The sequence below is a fragment of the Amphiura filiformis genome, chromosome 1 (assembly GCF_039555335.1).
Source record: "Amphiura filiformis chromosome 1, Afil_fr2py, whole genome shotgun sequence".
NCBI classification, from domain to species: Eukaryota; Metazoa; Echinodermata; class Ophiuroidea; order Amphilepidida; family Amphiuridae; genus Amphiura; species Amphiura filiformis.
In genome coordinates, this window is record NC_092628.1 from 33013384 (window position 1) to 33031088 (window position 17705).

The 17705-nt window shown below is 36.8% G+C and overlaps 1 protein-coding gene across 1 annotated transcript; it reads right to left on the reverse strand.

The window, feature by feature from the left end:
* Nucleotides 1–147: 147 nt before the first annotated feature.
* On the reverse strand, nucleotides 148–15794 carry LOC140145816 (angiotensin-converting enzyme-like). Its single transcript, XM_072167498.1, has 13 exons — nucleotides 15567–15794; nucleotides 12983–13141; nucleotides 12058–12151; nucleotides 10671–10814; nucleotides 9466–9654; nucleotides 8784–8881; nucleotides 8253–8425; nucleotides 7045–7268; nucleotides 5421–5565; nucleotides 4773–4871; nucleotides 4237–4359; nucleotides 2684–2844; nucleotides 148–1505 (listed from the first exon to the last, which is right to left on the reverse strand). The coding sequence occupies exons 1-13, from the start codon at nucleotides 15792–15794 to the stop codon at nucleotides 1423–1425; spliced, it is 1920 nt and encodes a 639-aa protein (XP_072023599.1). The 3' UTR covers nucleotides 148–1422.
* Nucleotides 15795–17705: the final 1911 nt, after the last annotated feature.

Sequence of the window (17705 nt, forward strand, 5' to 3'; positions counted from 1 at the left end):
CACAAATTCCATTGTATTTTGCCTGACAGTATGCGCGCGCGTCATATTTTGTTCAGGGCTCGATTTTTAAAACTCCCGCCACATCACAATAAGACCATTGAACAGTGTAATGATTGCATGGGGTTCACTCAAGCATAAAGATATACACAATAAAAACACACCGTTTTTACCATTTATAGCTTCGGAACCATATGTTGGCAAAGCCTCTGATACCATAATTTGAGAGTTTGTTGAGCAAGATACCATGCTTAATGGTATCGACCTAATCAGAAGCATCAAATGGATGACGAGAACAGTCAAAAGAAAAGGGTGTGAAAACATTACTTGTTATGTTGTCAGACATCATACAACATACGATAAGACAAAAGCAATCAAACAAGGAATTCGTAGAAATACATTTATATATACATATAGGGAAAAATAATTGCACAACTTCAATTTAGCAACGTAATTGACTAACAACTTACTTGCAACTTGCAACCTAATTTTACAAACTGAACTGTATAAAGTTACCAATGAGGTCACATTATTATGATAAAAAGGAATTATTAGGCTATGAACAATGGAGGTTACAACAACCAGGTTGTCTATTGTTTGTTGCTGTTGTTATTGCATACTTGTTTATGTCTGTTCGTCAATCGCAGCCTATGTAAGGAGGCAGAAGATCATCAGATGTTCCACTAGAGGGTATGCGATACGACGTCACTCATGGCAGAGTCATTCTCTTTTTCTTCTTCTTCTTCCAGTTGCAGTGAAGGCTTCTTGAAAAGAAGATTACTCACTGCAGAGTGGTGGGTACGCAGACATATGACGCAGACAAGAGATCGCAGGTGCAAAAATATGTACAGTGAAGTGCTGATTAAAAATGTGATGCTGTCTGCTACCTAGATGGAGCCGTCCCTCAATGCCATTGAGTTATGTCCTCTGGTGTTAGATGTTGCTTCAGTGATGTGATCTTTCCAACTGATGTCAACCAGATCAGAGTGAATCCTGTAGAGCGTGGTTAGCCGGCTTTGGCGAGAAGGCCACTGGAGCTCACTCAGCATGGGTGTAACACCTGATCTGCGGTCGTAGGTGTTGGTAACGTATCTGGCATTTATTTAAATAGAATTCTCTCCTCCATAAGGTACCACGAAGGACCAATTCGCATAATGATACAATCAAACAGGTGATAGGTAATGAATGGCTGTGGCATCGATCTAGAGACCTATCCCTCTGTCATCTCTTAAAAGCTATCTTTGAACTATCCTCCAACATGGCTGCCATTTCAATTGTTCCGATTGGTTTATTGCATAGGGACTATTGATTATTTTAAAGCATTTGAATTGCATTGTCATTTATCGGCTTGTTTCTTCTTTGCTTATTTTCCAAATAGCAAAGCATTATCAGGAGAAACTCCATTCGCTCAGATTATTGACGATTTCATGGACCACAGAAGCACCAGGCGAATGCGGATATCACCAAAAGGAATGCGGATGCCGAGTTTGGACGTGCAGAATCTCCATCTATATGTGGATACAAAACAAATGAAGGCTGTGAGAAACGTTAACCTGTAATACTATATGTTTCGAAAGTTTTACGATATGAGTTATGAAGTTACTTTTTAAGTTACAGTTCAATTTAATAGCCTCTGATTTAAATCACACATACATGATATTCATTAACATGAACTTTAGAACTTTCATTTCCGTTTCTAAGTTTGAGGTCACAATATATGAACTTGGCATTATGTTACTTGCACCTAATCATTTTGAAAGATTAAAAACTCTGAATCATTCATTTTGCTGTCAAATCATAAGAGCACATTCCCTGTAATAGATGCGGTTTTCTCAAACCGATGAATCCCGTATAACTACAAACCGTCCCGTTGTATCATACTGACTATAGAAAGCAGGAAAGCAGGAAAGCCGTTTTTGCTTTGGTCTCTCTCTGTATTCGGTGATTCGTTCACGGGTTATAAAAAATTGACACAAATCGGGCTGTTTGAGTGACAGAGTTAAACAGCATAACAAGTTGCCGCAGCCGTAGAGGGAGTAAATAGCATTCAACGACTAAAAGCGTGCCAATGGTCTATTCACAGAGACACAGGTTTAGAGTAATGGGATATTCGTCCCTATTCGTAAGCTGATACAATGATCCTAGAGTGGTAAAACGCGTATATACCCTAAAGCCCAGGCACCAGTGTATTTGCTATGGTCTCTATCATAGGATCGTGTCAAAGGATCGTATTTCTTGATCCTACATGTAGTATCCTCTTTTTATGACATTTATCAGTAAATATCCCTGAAAAAAGCTTATCCCAAAATTTCAGTTGATTTCGATTTTGCGTTTGCGAGTTATGTATTACATTGCTCCATAGACAATGTGTGGTAATTTCTTTCTGGTGTACCAGAACGTAATTCAAATTTCACGATATGATTAATCTGCAAGACTGAACATTTTAGGTACATAAATATTATGTAAGCAGAGATTTCTAGTGGTATAAAAATCAACTTGGGGGATAATGCTGTGGATGATGAAATGCCTTTTTATGTATAGCAAGGTACATTATCGCGAAATGAAATCGGTCACTTCACTTTACTTGTCAATGCTAAGGCTACTGCAATTAAATTTGTCATGGACTACAACATCATCGGTGACTGCTGTTAGCCTCGCTACAGTGACACGTAATTTTTTAACTTACCCCATCCAATGTACTCTTCATTCTCAGCATTAGTCTTTTCAAGCCATTCCATTAAAGGAGCATAGTATTCCATGATAGCATCTGCTGACATCTCACGCTGTCCCGTGATAGCTTCCATTGCGTCACGCCATGGTTTACTCTTTCCCATTCCAAGCATTTGTCTGTTATGTTGTCAGAAAAAGCATCCGAAGAATCAGTGATAATTTTGTATTTTATGGGCATAATACTGACTCCATTCAAGGCTACATTCCGGTGACAAAAGAAGTTCATGTAGTCGAATAATTCATGTAATTACTGGTAGATTTACTTGAAATGATACACTCTGTCACAGCCGAAATTGAGCAAATGGCAGAAAGGGATGAGAAAATTAAAATAACGGGGACAGACAATAACCCAACCAACAATTTTACCTTGTTACAGCATCGTATAAAAGTCATCTACAACTACGTTGTAAATACGTAAATTTGTAAACTCGTATTCGTGTTGTGACTACATTACTTCGGACGTTGTTTTCGGATATAATGACGTTGTTTCGACGTCAAGGTGTGAAGGTATTATTCAAAAGTCGAACGTTGTAACAACGTATGAATTACAGAAAGTTAACTTCGTACGTAGTTAAGACGTGAATCAATATCGAATGTTTCAAAAGGCTTTTTAAAATCATGTCCAGGTACGTTTAATCCGTTTTGACCAGTCGGATATCTTCACAGTTGTGAAGCCCCCCCCCCCCCCGGGGGGGGGGCACTTCAATACGAAATGGATATAGGTGTAGGGCTGGCACTTTCGCACTTCGGTGAGCGCAAAATGTAAAAATTATGGGGTCATTGGGTGAGAGCATGATTTTTGGCATTCAGTGAGAGGAAAATGTAAAAAATATGGGGTCATTGGGTGAGAACTTGACCTTTTTTAATGGAATCTTTGGGTGAGAGCCGAAAAAGTGCCACAGGAACCTCGAAAATCGAATTTCTATAGTTCTAAATAGCTTCAAAATTCTTTGGTTTTTCAAAACATGAAAATAAGTAACAAAATCAGCGATAAATGGAAGTTGCAGTTCAAATTGAACTTGTAAGGGTCTTTGGGTGACAGATCAAATGGAAAAATAAGGGGTCTTCGGGTGACAGAGCATGTGTTCGTAAAACAATATGGGGTCTTTGGGTGACAGCGATGCTGAAAAAGGGGGTCTTAACAGCCCTACATACGCGTCACCTCCAAGAAGCTCTGCTATGGTGCAGAGACTAGTGTTGCTAATCCTTCTGTCGCTTTTGTAGCAGGGTTGTACAGATCAGTGTAGGTGCCCTCGTCTCGGTGGAGTGGAGTTAAGAGTTATAGATAAGAAGGAGGGACATATCAAGCGATGGGTAATTGAATTCATATGGATTAGGAGGAGCGAATCAACAGCACCCCAAACCAAGCCACCTGCCATCTTAGTAATCTTTACAATTCTTTGCTACAAAGCGACGAAAGGACTGACAACACTAATTCTCGTCGGAGCAGTGCTTCACAACTCTAACTACAAATCTTACATAATCATACACTATTATACAAAAACTTACGCAAGTTTGTTGCCTGCTTCTTTCGACCTATAGATATCACATCTATGCAACGGTCCCGTATGCCCAGCGGCTTCACACAAGGCCTTATGGAATTGAAACTGTATTATTGTGCGTAGAAAATATCTGTAATAATAAAGTCCAAAATTATCATAATTATTGTATATAATATTAATACTCTCTTTCAAAATAAGAAGAACTCCCTTCTTGTAACAAAACAGACTAACATAACGTACTCAACTTTTTCTTCATTGTCGGGATTGGTTCGCGACTCTTCATTCATTTAAAAAGTGGGTTACAATGTATTTTCACGTGTACAAACCGGTTATATGATGTGTGTTAGATTAGTGCATGTAAATAGTGAGGACCATACTGCAGGGTGAAAGTTCCTACGCAAATTGCTCCACAGAAGTCCCAGAAACAGTTCCGAAAATTACAAGATGGGCATTTTGGCTTTAATGCTGCATAATATGATCCCCATGCCAACACAATGGATTTTCTATGATATTAGTAATATCACAATACTCGCAGTGTATTACCTTAAAAACGAATAATCAATCGTAATATGAAACATAGCTCCTGGATCAAAGTCCTCTTCTGATCGTTCCACGGGAGGTCGGACTCCAACAAGAGTTTCTCTAAAATTAAATGAAATAACAATATCAATTGAAAACGAACCATTCCCTTTGAGTTTTTAACAGTAGCTCTTTATTGCTTTCAATGATGAAGAAGACTCACGTACCCAATGAAAGCTTTTGAAGCGAGCATTGAATTGCAACATTGTTTTTGAAGTTTTCTTGCCTAGCAAATGCGGCCGATTACCTGATGAAACAGATGATCCAGATTTAGAAAGATCGGTGACAGTTTCATGGATTTCTATGTTGGTCATCATGCTGATTTTACAAAAGAGAGCATGTCGTCAGCCTGCTACAAAATATGGTTCAAGCATGCATTTAAACATATTTATTCACCAATCTTTGCACAGGAACAAATGATAATGAGACAAATGAAAGGGAATAACCCGAAATAATTAGGGTGATTACGTAACTGATGCATGCTTGAACCACATTTTGCTCTTTGTTCTCAAAATTACAAAAAATGACTTAGGCAATTAGCGTAGCAGGCTGACGATATGCAACTTGAGATGTTTTAGGGATGTTATGAGTATTATAATTGGTAGTACTTACTTGAGCTCCCACCAACGCTTCATCCAGTTATCCTGATCAACCTTCCCGGCAAACACATCATATCGCCATTGTTCTAAAGCTAGACTGAACGGTAAAGTTCCTATGGTGTCTAATGCTGTCTTTAGAAGGAAATTGATGTCTATTTCTAAACAGAAACAAAAATAAGGATTAACATGAACTACCGTAAAATGGGGTAACTTTGGGCACTTTTCAGAGTTTTTAAACCACTGCTTCCAAACAAAACCAATTATATTTCTAATTAACTCTTTTTTGTGACATTAGGGTTCCTTCTACACCTTGAAGTTGAAAAAGATTTTTAATAATTTTGTAAGGGTGCCCTAGGGGTTCAAAATGACCTGACCAAAGTTACCCCGCCTTTGGAGCAACTTTGGTCACAGTATTACATTCCATGAAGGAAAAAAATCAAAAAATTGATCTTCGCTGAATATGGGCAAGTTGTTGTTTTTGTGACATTTGACACCTTGCAAAATTAATCAAACACACATCCTTGCTCACAAATATCGATTTTTATTTTTTCTTTAAAAAATGTTAAAAAATGCTGATTTTTGGTCAAAAATCCCGCTTTTTCGTAAATTTCAAGGAAATTACACATGAGCGACTATTATTTCTACCAAACATATTTCTTAACAAATTGACACCAAATATGACTAAAAACAATATTGCTGTACGAAAATATGACCATTTAAAAAAATATATTTGACCGACCAAAGTTACCCCGCTGACCGAAGTTACCCCATTTTACGGTACGTATATACAAAACATCTAACGGAATTTTAAGGGTGGTGGTTGCAAGGTCTATTAAATCTCGCGTCTTGCAAAAGAAGTCAGATTTATCTCTACACCACAATGTTTACAATACATTTGCTATTCTTAAAAAATAAACCTACAAATTACGGCATTTTATTATGAATCAATACAAATGTAAACACATCACAAAAAATGTTGGTATTAAGTTTTTCTCAGAACCCAAGATGAACTTCATATTTTCAATCTTTATTAGTAAACTTTAATGTAACCAGCCGACCATGGATTGCGCGGAAAGATCTCATACGTGCCACCAACTACACCAAATAGAAATCTTTTCGGATTCCCACTATATATCTGCCTGTTTCGATTCATGGACAAAAAATGACATAATTTAAAATTATATTAAAATGAGCAGAAAGTTGCATGATTTTGCCTAAAATTTGGATTAGTCATAATTAATAGTATTCCCCAAATCTACCACAGATTTAAAAATAGAGTAATTTGTAACAATTTTAAGCACCCTTTTTCTTCTGATTTCTGTCAAGAAACTCTAGCATGATTTTGTATGAGACTTCTGTGAGCCCCCTGCATCATGATTAGATGTCCAGTTAAGTCGTAAAAATAATGACCTATTAAGATTTCAGGCAAGTGCTAATTTCAAGCATCTTAGCTGTCACAAAGAACTGTCTAGTCGCCCATGTGAAGAAGAAATGACGTTTTCTTAGGGCAAATTTAAAAGTACACATGTCATTTGGTTGCCGGAAAGAGCAATGCCAATTAGCTTTTCTCGAATTATTTTTTACTTGACAAATAACAATGAACTAAAGTTGATATGAAGCTAGATAAAAACACAAACCTTCATCTTCTATGTTCTCCTCCAATAACCCAACCTCAAATAAATGCTTCGGTGTACCAACAGATAAGCTTATAACCTCTCCAACAGCTTCGTGGAATCCTCGGTTGGCCCCACCACGAAATACAAGAGGCAAATCTTTGTACTGCAAGGTGTATTGGATATGTCCAACTTCGTGGTGAATAACTAAGAAGTAGTGCATGTTGATCTCTGTACACATTAGAACTCTAAAAGACAAAGGATGTAAATGATACAAACTTATGTGAGTCAGAGAGCCAGCCTCAGAGATCTTCAAAGGAAGTCTTGTCATCGCCGACTTCCGTACCCGTCGATCCTATGACGATTGCAAATAGTGCTTTCATCACCGAACAATGTTGTTGCTGTTTTTGTTGTTGATGTTGTTTTTCAAAACTATTCCTACTACATTTTCCGTGAGACCAGGAGGTTATTCAGTGAGGATCACTTGATAAGATAATATTCAATCCAATATGTTGACATTTATAATGAAATACACTAATTTAATTATCTTCTAATTTTATTACGCCTGGATTATCTCGGTCCACGTATTTCTGTAAGTCAGCGGAAATCAATAGGCATTATCTCAACTTGGTCTCTTCAAATTAGGCACTTCATTCATCTTTCTTAAATTCTCTTGAAAATACTGGTATCATAACTTAAGGGAAGGGGTATGAACGTTTGGACAGTATTTATTGTGGGACATTAGAGCACATCAGACATATCGAATTGCATACGAAGAATGGCCTTCTGATATCAAATAATTTTGATTTTTGAAATTCGCAATGTAATACACATTTTATGGCAAATCATTAAAAATTGATATTTTTGATATTTAACAGTACTTGAAGTAAACTTTATAAATCTGATGATTTATACTTAAAGTGTATGTAGGTGGAATGAAAAGCCGACGATCAATTGAAAATTTTGACATTTTTGAATCGCCATAAACGCTCGTTCTAGATCCCTTAACGCTTTGGAAAAGAAACCTTATAACTCACCAATGTTGCAGTGTACTTTATGAGCGCAATAATTCAATATCAATATGTTTGTGCAAATTGTATAAGGCCAGTAGTCCTTTTTCATACATTATGCTAATAGGGCAACTGAGTAGGCTACATGAAACTGTCTTCCATCGATGAATTGCGTTTCGATTTGAGAGGAGTTAATTAATCAAAGATGCAGTGAACACATACCTGAAATCTTTTGCGTTCAGAAAATCCCAAGCTGAAGGATGACAAACAACCTCCCTGCCATCAGTAGGTTTCTTAATCAAACTGTGATCCCAAAACTCTTGAGGAGCAGGAATAAGCCCACATGATGTGAAAAATTCATCTGTCATGTTAAACATGCGCTCCGGGGTATAGCCCTATAATGTGGTGATGAAAAAGCATGATTGTTTTCTTAGGTTAATACCGCAATACAGTGCGGTATTGAACCAACTGTTATACAGTGTCAGCTCTGACATTGTCCCAATGTTAAGTCAACGTCGGTAAACCTAGGTTGGTCCAACTTTGTCCAATTCGTCGATCATAACTTTTCCAACAAGACTTATCTTCTTAAATCCGAGTCACGGATCCAAGTCCATGTATTATAATAATGAGGACAAAACATTCACGTCAAAAGAGATTAAAAACATTCAGTTATGTATAATAAAGTGAATGGCAAGATCCCCTAACATGCAACATGTAAAGAATGCTTACACAATAAAAAAATTTAATACGTACCTGTTTAACCATTTCGTCCGTTACATCTATATTTGGTGTATCTGGATAAGGTACCACAAGTCTATAAATATTACCCCAGCGACGTCCCCACATATCACCTGCAAAAAATTACGTTTCACATGAATAACTTACATCCAGCTGCGTACACATAAGCAAGAATCGCAACATACTTTTCATTTAAAACCACATGACCTGCATGTGATGTTGCTTTAAATAAAAAAAACCTTCCTTTCTTTCTTTAAAAATCGTGATCTAGCGATTTTCATTCTAAGGTTGAAAAATATCATGTTAATGTTTTTGTCCGCTCTTATCGGAGAATTCTTGAAAGACATGTGCTCGAAGCTATTAAAAGTTTACAATGATGACAATATAATAGTCTGATAGAACCAAGCATCCGCCCGTTTCTTATGCCGCTATCCATGAATAATATAGTTGCATGTTAATCTGCCCTTAATCGTTAGTAATTTTGTTTCAAAGTTTGATACTAGTCGGTAATTTTAATAAGACATGATATTAAACATGATTTCCATAGAGCCATCATTTCAGCACGGGAAACGCAAACTATGGCATTAGTGAGTCCATTTCTTACATTTATCATCTAAACCATTCAAATTGTTAAGTTTGCTTTTCAAAGCAATACACAAATAACAAGTGCTTAAAGAGTACTGAGAGAGGTAGCTACCTAATACACATGCGGGTAGTCGCCCTTTGAGGTCAATTTCATCACCGTAGTAGATGGCCAGTTTTCGTCTGACATAGGCATGAAGTTGCTTGTACAGAGGAAGAATTCGTTGGTAAAGTTTATAGGCATCACCCTCCAAGTCTTCTACTTCATAATAAGATCTCCAATATGCTCCCTGGTCGGGATGTCCTGTACATAGAAACAAGTGATGTAATAATTATTTGAGATGGTATGTTAGCATTATGCAATAACATAGCTTAACATATTAAAATTACAATTTTTCAGATATATCTGACAACATATGCGTTGGCGGAAAGTTGGTCATGGATGCATGTGCATGGATAAGGGACTTGAAGAACCTCGTCTACATCACGATTTAGACTGTATAGTGCTAAGGGTATTGTTGCGATAATCATTAGCATGTTTAGTGTCACAAATTAAGGTTAAGAGTTGACATTAGGGGAAGAGGTATGTTAATAAGTTTTTAGGGGAATGCTTAAGGTCAAAACTAAGGCCGTAAGTTAAGATAGTTTTACTTCATTTGTTTAATTTACTATTTTTCCTTTACTTGTTTGACTGTCTGGATTGTTGCTATATGAAATGTATTTTACCTATGTCAATATACTCGTCAACCAAGCTATTTCTAATTGGTTTACATTTAGTTTGGATTTAATATTGCTATTAACTCCTAGCAAATGAACAATGTCATGATTCCATACATAGCTTGCCACTTGTTACCTTATGGCATTAATATTCCTGCCCTAAGAGATCAGTGAATGTCTGCGACATGTGCTTCACACTACATCGCGCTGTCTTTTTGAAAGATATTTCTTGTTAGCATAAGCTCATTACCCAGCAAACACGAAACATTTTCGACATCATTCACAAAAGGTTAAAACGTTTTCATAACCTTCAACAACGTTTTTTGATAACTGACTGCAATTATTCTTACATAAAAATATTTGGCAAAAAATGTTTTCAAAAATATATTTTACAACAACATTTTAAAAACATATTAAAAATATGTTTGTAGTGTGTTTTCATACAAAACGTTTTATAACGTTTTCATGACCTTAATATAACCCGACATTTAATGTTATTAAAACGTTTTTACCAAAACCAAAAATCCAAAATATAACCTGTTAAAAACGTTTCAAAAACGTTTTGTGTTTGCTGGGTAATTGAGATTCTATAGAACCACTCACCATTTGCCATAGCTATTTCATTAGCAAGTTCCACATAGCGAATATAATGTGGTTTGTTAGCTCTTCCTACTGCGTCTCGAAATCCCACCCATGCCCACTTCAGTTCCTCGTAATCCGTAGACTTTGCCATGGTTTCCTGTAAACCTGAAATATATACAAAAGGTCAGAATTGCACTTTAAAAATAAAACAATATCCCCAAATTTCTCACTGTTATTTAAAAGTAAACCGTTCTAAGGCAGAACCGTTTTACAACTACTATACACACACTGGCCAAATGTATTGTAGCATCCGTCGCTGAAGATAGAAGAATTAGGCAAACTGTAAATTGAACATTCGTCCAATATCCTGTCGATTTCACATTACGTACTAGATGGTCGTAAAAAACAATAGTACTTAAAGAAAATATTCTTCAAGGTTGCCCAGCAGGGCCATAAAGAAGCCAATTAGCGCTCAAAAACAATAGCGATCAAGCTTGAACTATTATAAATCAGCCCCCGATTGAGGGCGGGGCCTGAAAAATGAGGAAATTATGGGGTAACAAAGGTGACGGGTTGTCAATAACTTAAGGTCATTCCTTACTTTCTTGCCCTGCGGGGCCATTATATATGGAATTCCATTAGTTGCAAGTTCTTACTATGGGAGTTTCCGGCGTGTTTTTGGTGTTGATACTTCTGATGTTTTTGGTTGATACTGGGCCCTCAGCCCGAAGGGCTTAAAAATATAAAGGCCCCAAACCCAGCAACGCTGAGGCCGGAAATTCCCGTAGTTAGGACTTGTAACTATAAATGGAGTTCCAATATGTAATGGTCCCGCAGGGCAAAAAGCAAGCAGTAACCTTAACGTAACGTTGATCAACAGACGGCGTCAATATAGTCACCCTAAACTGCTCTATATAGTCAGTTTAGAGCCCCAACTGACTGTATACGGCAGCTTCGGTAGGATACCAGGAGATGAATCAATGTTCAATCTATCAGTTTTCAGCAACGAACCTTGCAACTTCTGCAACCATGTATAAGGACACAACACGCTTGGGCCCGCCAGAGCTCGACTCCATAATGGCTATAATTTCGTATTCGCCACTTACACGATTCTGCTATTATGTACTATGTGCAAGGAGAGCCTCGAACTGACATCACATGAAAGGAATAATTACATAACTTTACACACAATGTAATATATGACTGGTTCGATTCTCATTCGTGCTGTCAGTTCGAGGCTCTCCTCGCACTGTGTGCATAATGGCGGAACCATGCAAGTAGTGATAGTAAATGAATAACCTTATACCAGGGCCTAATGTGTTTAGGGAGATGTGATTTTGGGCATTTAAGCATAATTGTGCGAAAATGTCAGTGTTTTTTCTTGCACCGAATGGCTATCACTACTTACCTCCCTCATAGGAGTAACATTCCGTAGCATTGTCGGGTTTACACACTGTCCTTGTACTGTAGATTCCAGACATCTTTGGAATTAAATTATTGAACTGAAAAAAAAATCATAATAGACAAGAGAAATAAACTAGTATAGTCACCAGAGGGGGTTCCCATGCACCGAGTGCTTTTTTTTTCTAACTTACATTTTTGTAATCCTGAAGGTGTCTAGTAAATGAATTTTGATGTTCCCAATTTTTCTTCTTGCGGGTGCTCCCTACAGGACAAAAAAGGTTCTAAGTTGCACTTTTTTCTGAGAGTTTTTTTCCAGAACAAGCGGGCCATAACGAATATTGCGATATTTTGAAATGAGTTTTCACCAATCATTCAATTTTTACATAATATGACATTTTAGCCATCGTTTGCACACATAAAAAACAGAGCTCATTTGATAAAACAGTTTTGAAGCCTTACATGTGTCCTTCTGTGGCTCAAAATTTGAATGTCATTACAAAATTCTCAGAATTTCTATAAGGTATTTATCACCTCTTACAAAAATATTTTTATTTTATTACAATTTGACAAATTGATACTCGAATAGACGCACGTAGCATCTGCATGTGCTCCACATGCATTGATATGAAAATTGCAAAAATTAGTTGGATTTTTACATTAACAGTTTAAATCCTATGCGCCCAACTGTGGTCAAAGATGCCCCCCCAAAAGCGCTCAATTTGGGCAAATTTGGGTGTTTTTTGTGAACAATTGGTATACTGATGGGTGGTAAAATCTGCAAAAAGTAGGTATAGAGAAAGTCAGCATTCGGAAGTCTGCGTGGCACATCCCCGCACAGATATTGTTGAAGACCACCCCCCGGCGATTGGCCCATCGCTTTTCAAAAGTGACAGATGCAGCAAAGATGATAGAACATAAAATCTTTATACTTCTTCTATCTTGGCCTCGTCATCCAGCGCTCCTACACCGACGTCTTTGATAAACATCAGCTGTCTCTTCACATCTTCGGGAAAATTGGTATCGTCAAAACGGCTGGCATTTTGGTAGGCTCGCTTATTGAACTCGGCTAACTTCAGACTAGCCTCTGCCTGCATGTGTGACAAGATAAGAAACGTGGTTTAAAATGAACATGATGTTTCAATTAGGAGTGCCTCACAACATGCAAAAATGTACTGGAAATGAGTCTTGTCAAAAAGAACATAAAATATAAATAAAAGATTGGAGAGTAAAAATTGTTGCTTACAATGATTTGTGATAGAATTTGTGAAAGTAAAACTGTAAAAGATTACCATTTTTGTACTTTTAATTTTACGGGAATTTCATATAAATTTTACTTCTTACAAAAATAGGTATATGGCATTAAGTAAGATCAAATTTAGATGGTCGTAACTATAAAATCAATTAAACCTTCTGAAATTAGATGTACGTATTTTACCAATTTATATGTTTAACGTATACAAATTTGCGGGGGATTCCGCAATTTTTACAGTATTAAAAATGTTTGCAATCCAGGAAGTGGTGACATTATATGACAGCGATCATGATGACTGGACATGCATGTTTTGTTATTTGCAGTATGCACAGCCTGACATGTACTTGAAAATTTAAAACCATGAAAAACACCAAATAGCTCGATTGCTTCTGAACTGGAAAACCAATCAAATCAATTGGTTTCCAGACTCTACCATGCTTCAATTATACGCTGTATTCACAGGTCAGTTGAACCAGTTCCCTACGTGTGGCGCGCCACGCGTAAATCTCGTATCATCTAATCATATGAAACTACGGTATGCCTAACGGCTAGCGCCTACTTAAATTGGTTCGCAAATCCTAAGCCCCCCCCCCAAGACTTTATATGATAAATCGCAAAGTTGTTGACTAAATTAACATATTTGGATTTGTTAATTTAGTCAACAACGGCTGCGTTACTTTTTGTCTTCACAAAAAGAAGACTTTAAAAAGTCTTCACAAAAAGTAACACAGCTGTATACAAATCCGCCAATAGCTTCAAAACTACAAACCGTATTCACAATAATTTAACAAAGAACGATGGTTTATTTACGCACATTTTAATATCCAATAACGTCCAATGTCTTTCAATATCGACAACGCTGTATAGTGTTAAAAAACCCGAATTTCAAATGTTGCAGTTACAGCGATCAATTCAATGGTTATTTACGCACGTATTGTGGCAAGTAAAACCCACCATTATCTTCGCGCTGAATTCAAATCAATACAATAGCTGCAACTTTTAACTTCGGGTATTTTTCTTTAAAAGCACTACTGTGCTGTTAATATCAGGCATGAGAATTTCCAGGTTTAAGCCTGAATTTAGGCTTTTTTGTTGTCTAAATTTCCGCACTTTCTTTTAATTTCAGCCCATTTTTGGTCTTTTTAGCCCAATTTCACGTGCTATTTCAGGCTTTTTTAAACACTTTCCGGTTTTTTCATAGATGTTTATTCTCATGCCTGTATGTAAACATCTCAAAAAAGTAACTAACCCCCTTTAAATCATGGCCATTATTCAATAAGGGGCTATTGTATTACAAATCTGTAAAATGCGTTGGAAGCAGAATTTATTTCTGCGCATTTTGACACCTCATTTGATATGATAGCCCAGAAAACAATAAAACACCGGTCAATTTAATGTAGTGAGGTCCAGATTCGAAAGTTGCCCTTACATACAAATTTTTACAATACAAAAACACTCAGATATCATTACACGGATTTCCTTCCATTACACTCAATACAAAATTAATACAATTTACTGCAACTTCCAAATCTTGGGTTACATTGATTTAAATGTACGCTGTGACGTCAATATTTAGTCAATTGCTACAAATGAGGTGTCGAAATGTGCAGAAATAAATTCTGCTTCCAACGCATTTGACAGATTTGTAACTTACACAATCACCCGTTTTTTAATAATGGTCATTATTTAAGGGGGTTAGTTACTTTTTTTGAGATGTTTAGTATTGAACAACGTTGGACGAATAGCTTGCCAAAATGCACATTATATAAACCATCCTTCTTTCCGTGTTAAAAAATTGACAATACGATAATAGTTCTGAAACTCTTGGGTATTCACAACGGCTGCGTTACTTTTTGTGAAGTCTTTATTCCCGGTCTTTATTACAGTTAATGGTAGCTTATGTTAGATTGCTTGACACACCTGGTCCAATTTCAAATGTCAGACGTCGTTGGTTCGGTCATAATGGCTCATTCCAGGGGCTCAGTATATATACGAAAAGATGCAGTAATGAGCCATTAATGGCCGAACGCAACGATGTGCGACTCCGTGGAACGATCGGTCCTCATTATCGGGTAATGCTGAGACTTTGACTGTTTGTGGTTAGTCTGTAGTAGTCTGTCTTAGGATTATAAAGATATTACTGACCTAGCTTTTTAATACATTTGAACTCAATAAACTCGATAAATAAATATATCGCAATATCGCATCAGAATATCTGCCTTTAATTCCTAAAATATACTATAAAAACACATTGTACACACCCGTTTTTGTTTGTTGTAATCCGTGATATTTGTGGAGTAATTCCACAGTGCCGATTCGGTTTCATAGTTGACCATCATTGCCTGTCGATTGTACTCTTCAAGAAACGCTCTGGCTTCCTCAAGATTGGTAATCTCCTGCGCGTTTGAGATACAGACCAATGTACACAATGCAAAAAGCATTTGATGAATACACTTTGGTAAATAACCATGATAACTTATCCCCGACATTCTGCTTGTTTTTGTGGTTTTAGAATAGATGTGAATATTGCTTGTTCCCAATGCTAGTATAGCACACGTTCAAATCCGGGGTTCAAATATGGTTGAAAGGAAACATTCCCCAGTAATATATTTGATAACGTCAAAACAAGCTGTTTTGAAGGGAATTGAATTCGTGTAGAAATTAGGTTGAACCATTAGTGTATGGTTGAACGAGTACAAAATTGGTCCCCGGAAATGCATTTTTCAGGGCAAGAGGAATAGCTAAGAATGTTTGATCTTGAAGTCTTTAATGGGGTCAAAATCTCCACATGAACCATGCATCTAGGGGTACGTGGGTGGGGGAGGGGAACACCTTTACTATTAGGCTTATTGTTGTAAGTACAAAATCAATCAACTGAAACTACCTGTCAATCATGTCACTTTTAGTAACAATTTTGATAAGCACAACTTCACCAAAGTTACATAATAACGCAAATAATAAATGAGGTGACCATCAGGGCCGCCCAGAGGCGCATAAACACACGAGCCCCTTCAATTTTTGCCAACGGAAAGTGTTCAACCGCGACACATATCTGTCGGGGGGATCTTAAACAATTTTCCGCAATAAATTGTTTGAAATGTGCTATTGCAACAAGAGCTCATTTCTTTTAATTAACGTGTTGTTTTCTTTTTATTTTCAAGGGCTCATTTTCTTTTCATTTGTTTTAGGAATTACCTCAATCAGGAGAGGGCATGTCTTGAAATGACAGCTGAAATATACAGTACATGTAGAAAGGAATATTTTACTATAACTGGTAAAAGTAATGAAATAAGGGTTTTGTGGAGTATTGCACATTGACGCGACGGCGATCTCTATAATGAGATTGTTACAATTATGGCCAAGCACACATCGATTGCCATGGAAACGGTCACCATTCACAATTATCCCAATTCAGACAAATATATTAATTTGATAAGTACTGGCCTGGGAATTTTATTAACTTATTATAATCACTCTAGACCACAATGGCCTCATCCCAATGGCATCTTTCATTAGCCTCAATTAAACAATCATAGTTCAAATTTGACCTCAAGTTGCAGAGTATGAGTTTTTGTACCCAAATTTTCAAAGGTCATTCAATAAATGTATAAATATATTGGGGTTAAAGAACTGCACTCTGATACATGAGCATGTTGTGGATTCTAGTGAATATCCTATTTACAACGTTGTGTTGTTTATCTTCTTCGCTGGGGTACCAGTTTTATGCGACAAAGGAAATAATGGCAAACATACAAAGCCTCACACACTTTACACACCTGCTTTAGTTTAGTCAGAACGGTAGTTTACGTATTTCTTATTTAAAAATCGAATGTATTGAAAATAAACAAAATGGGCAAACAAAATGAGCACTCTTTTTGTCGTAATCAAAGTCACTTTTATGAAATAAAAATCCTTTAAATTGAAATACAAGCTAACACAAACGGAAATTGTGTTTGTATTGTATTATTGGTATTATGAATGCTGGAAACGTTAATTGTAAGGGGGTGGGGGTTAATTTGAGACCAGTTTCGATGAAGTCGGACCATTTTTTAACCATCATGCAGTTTTTGTTGTCTACATGTATGCACACAACACAGAGGCACTCACAATAGGTAATTGACCCCTACTGGTAGCGCTGTGTTGTAGGTATAGGACGACAACTAGTTAGCATCATATATCAAAAAGTATAAGACCTATGATTTTAGTACTTGCTCTATAGTGAGATTACTTATTTCTTTTAATGTGTCTGCATTTTTAACACGATACAAGATTCTGAAACGGGGGACCATCCATTTGTGTGAGAAAGGAAAACCCCAAATCTTGTCCAATGTCCCGTTCAAATTCAATGCTAATTTTGCCTCACTGAACCGATCTGGGTTTGCCGCAGTTGGAAGAGGGGT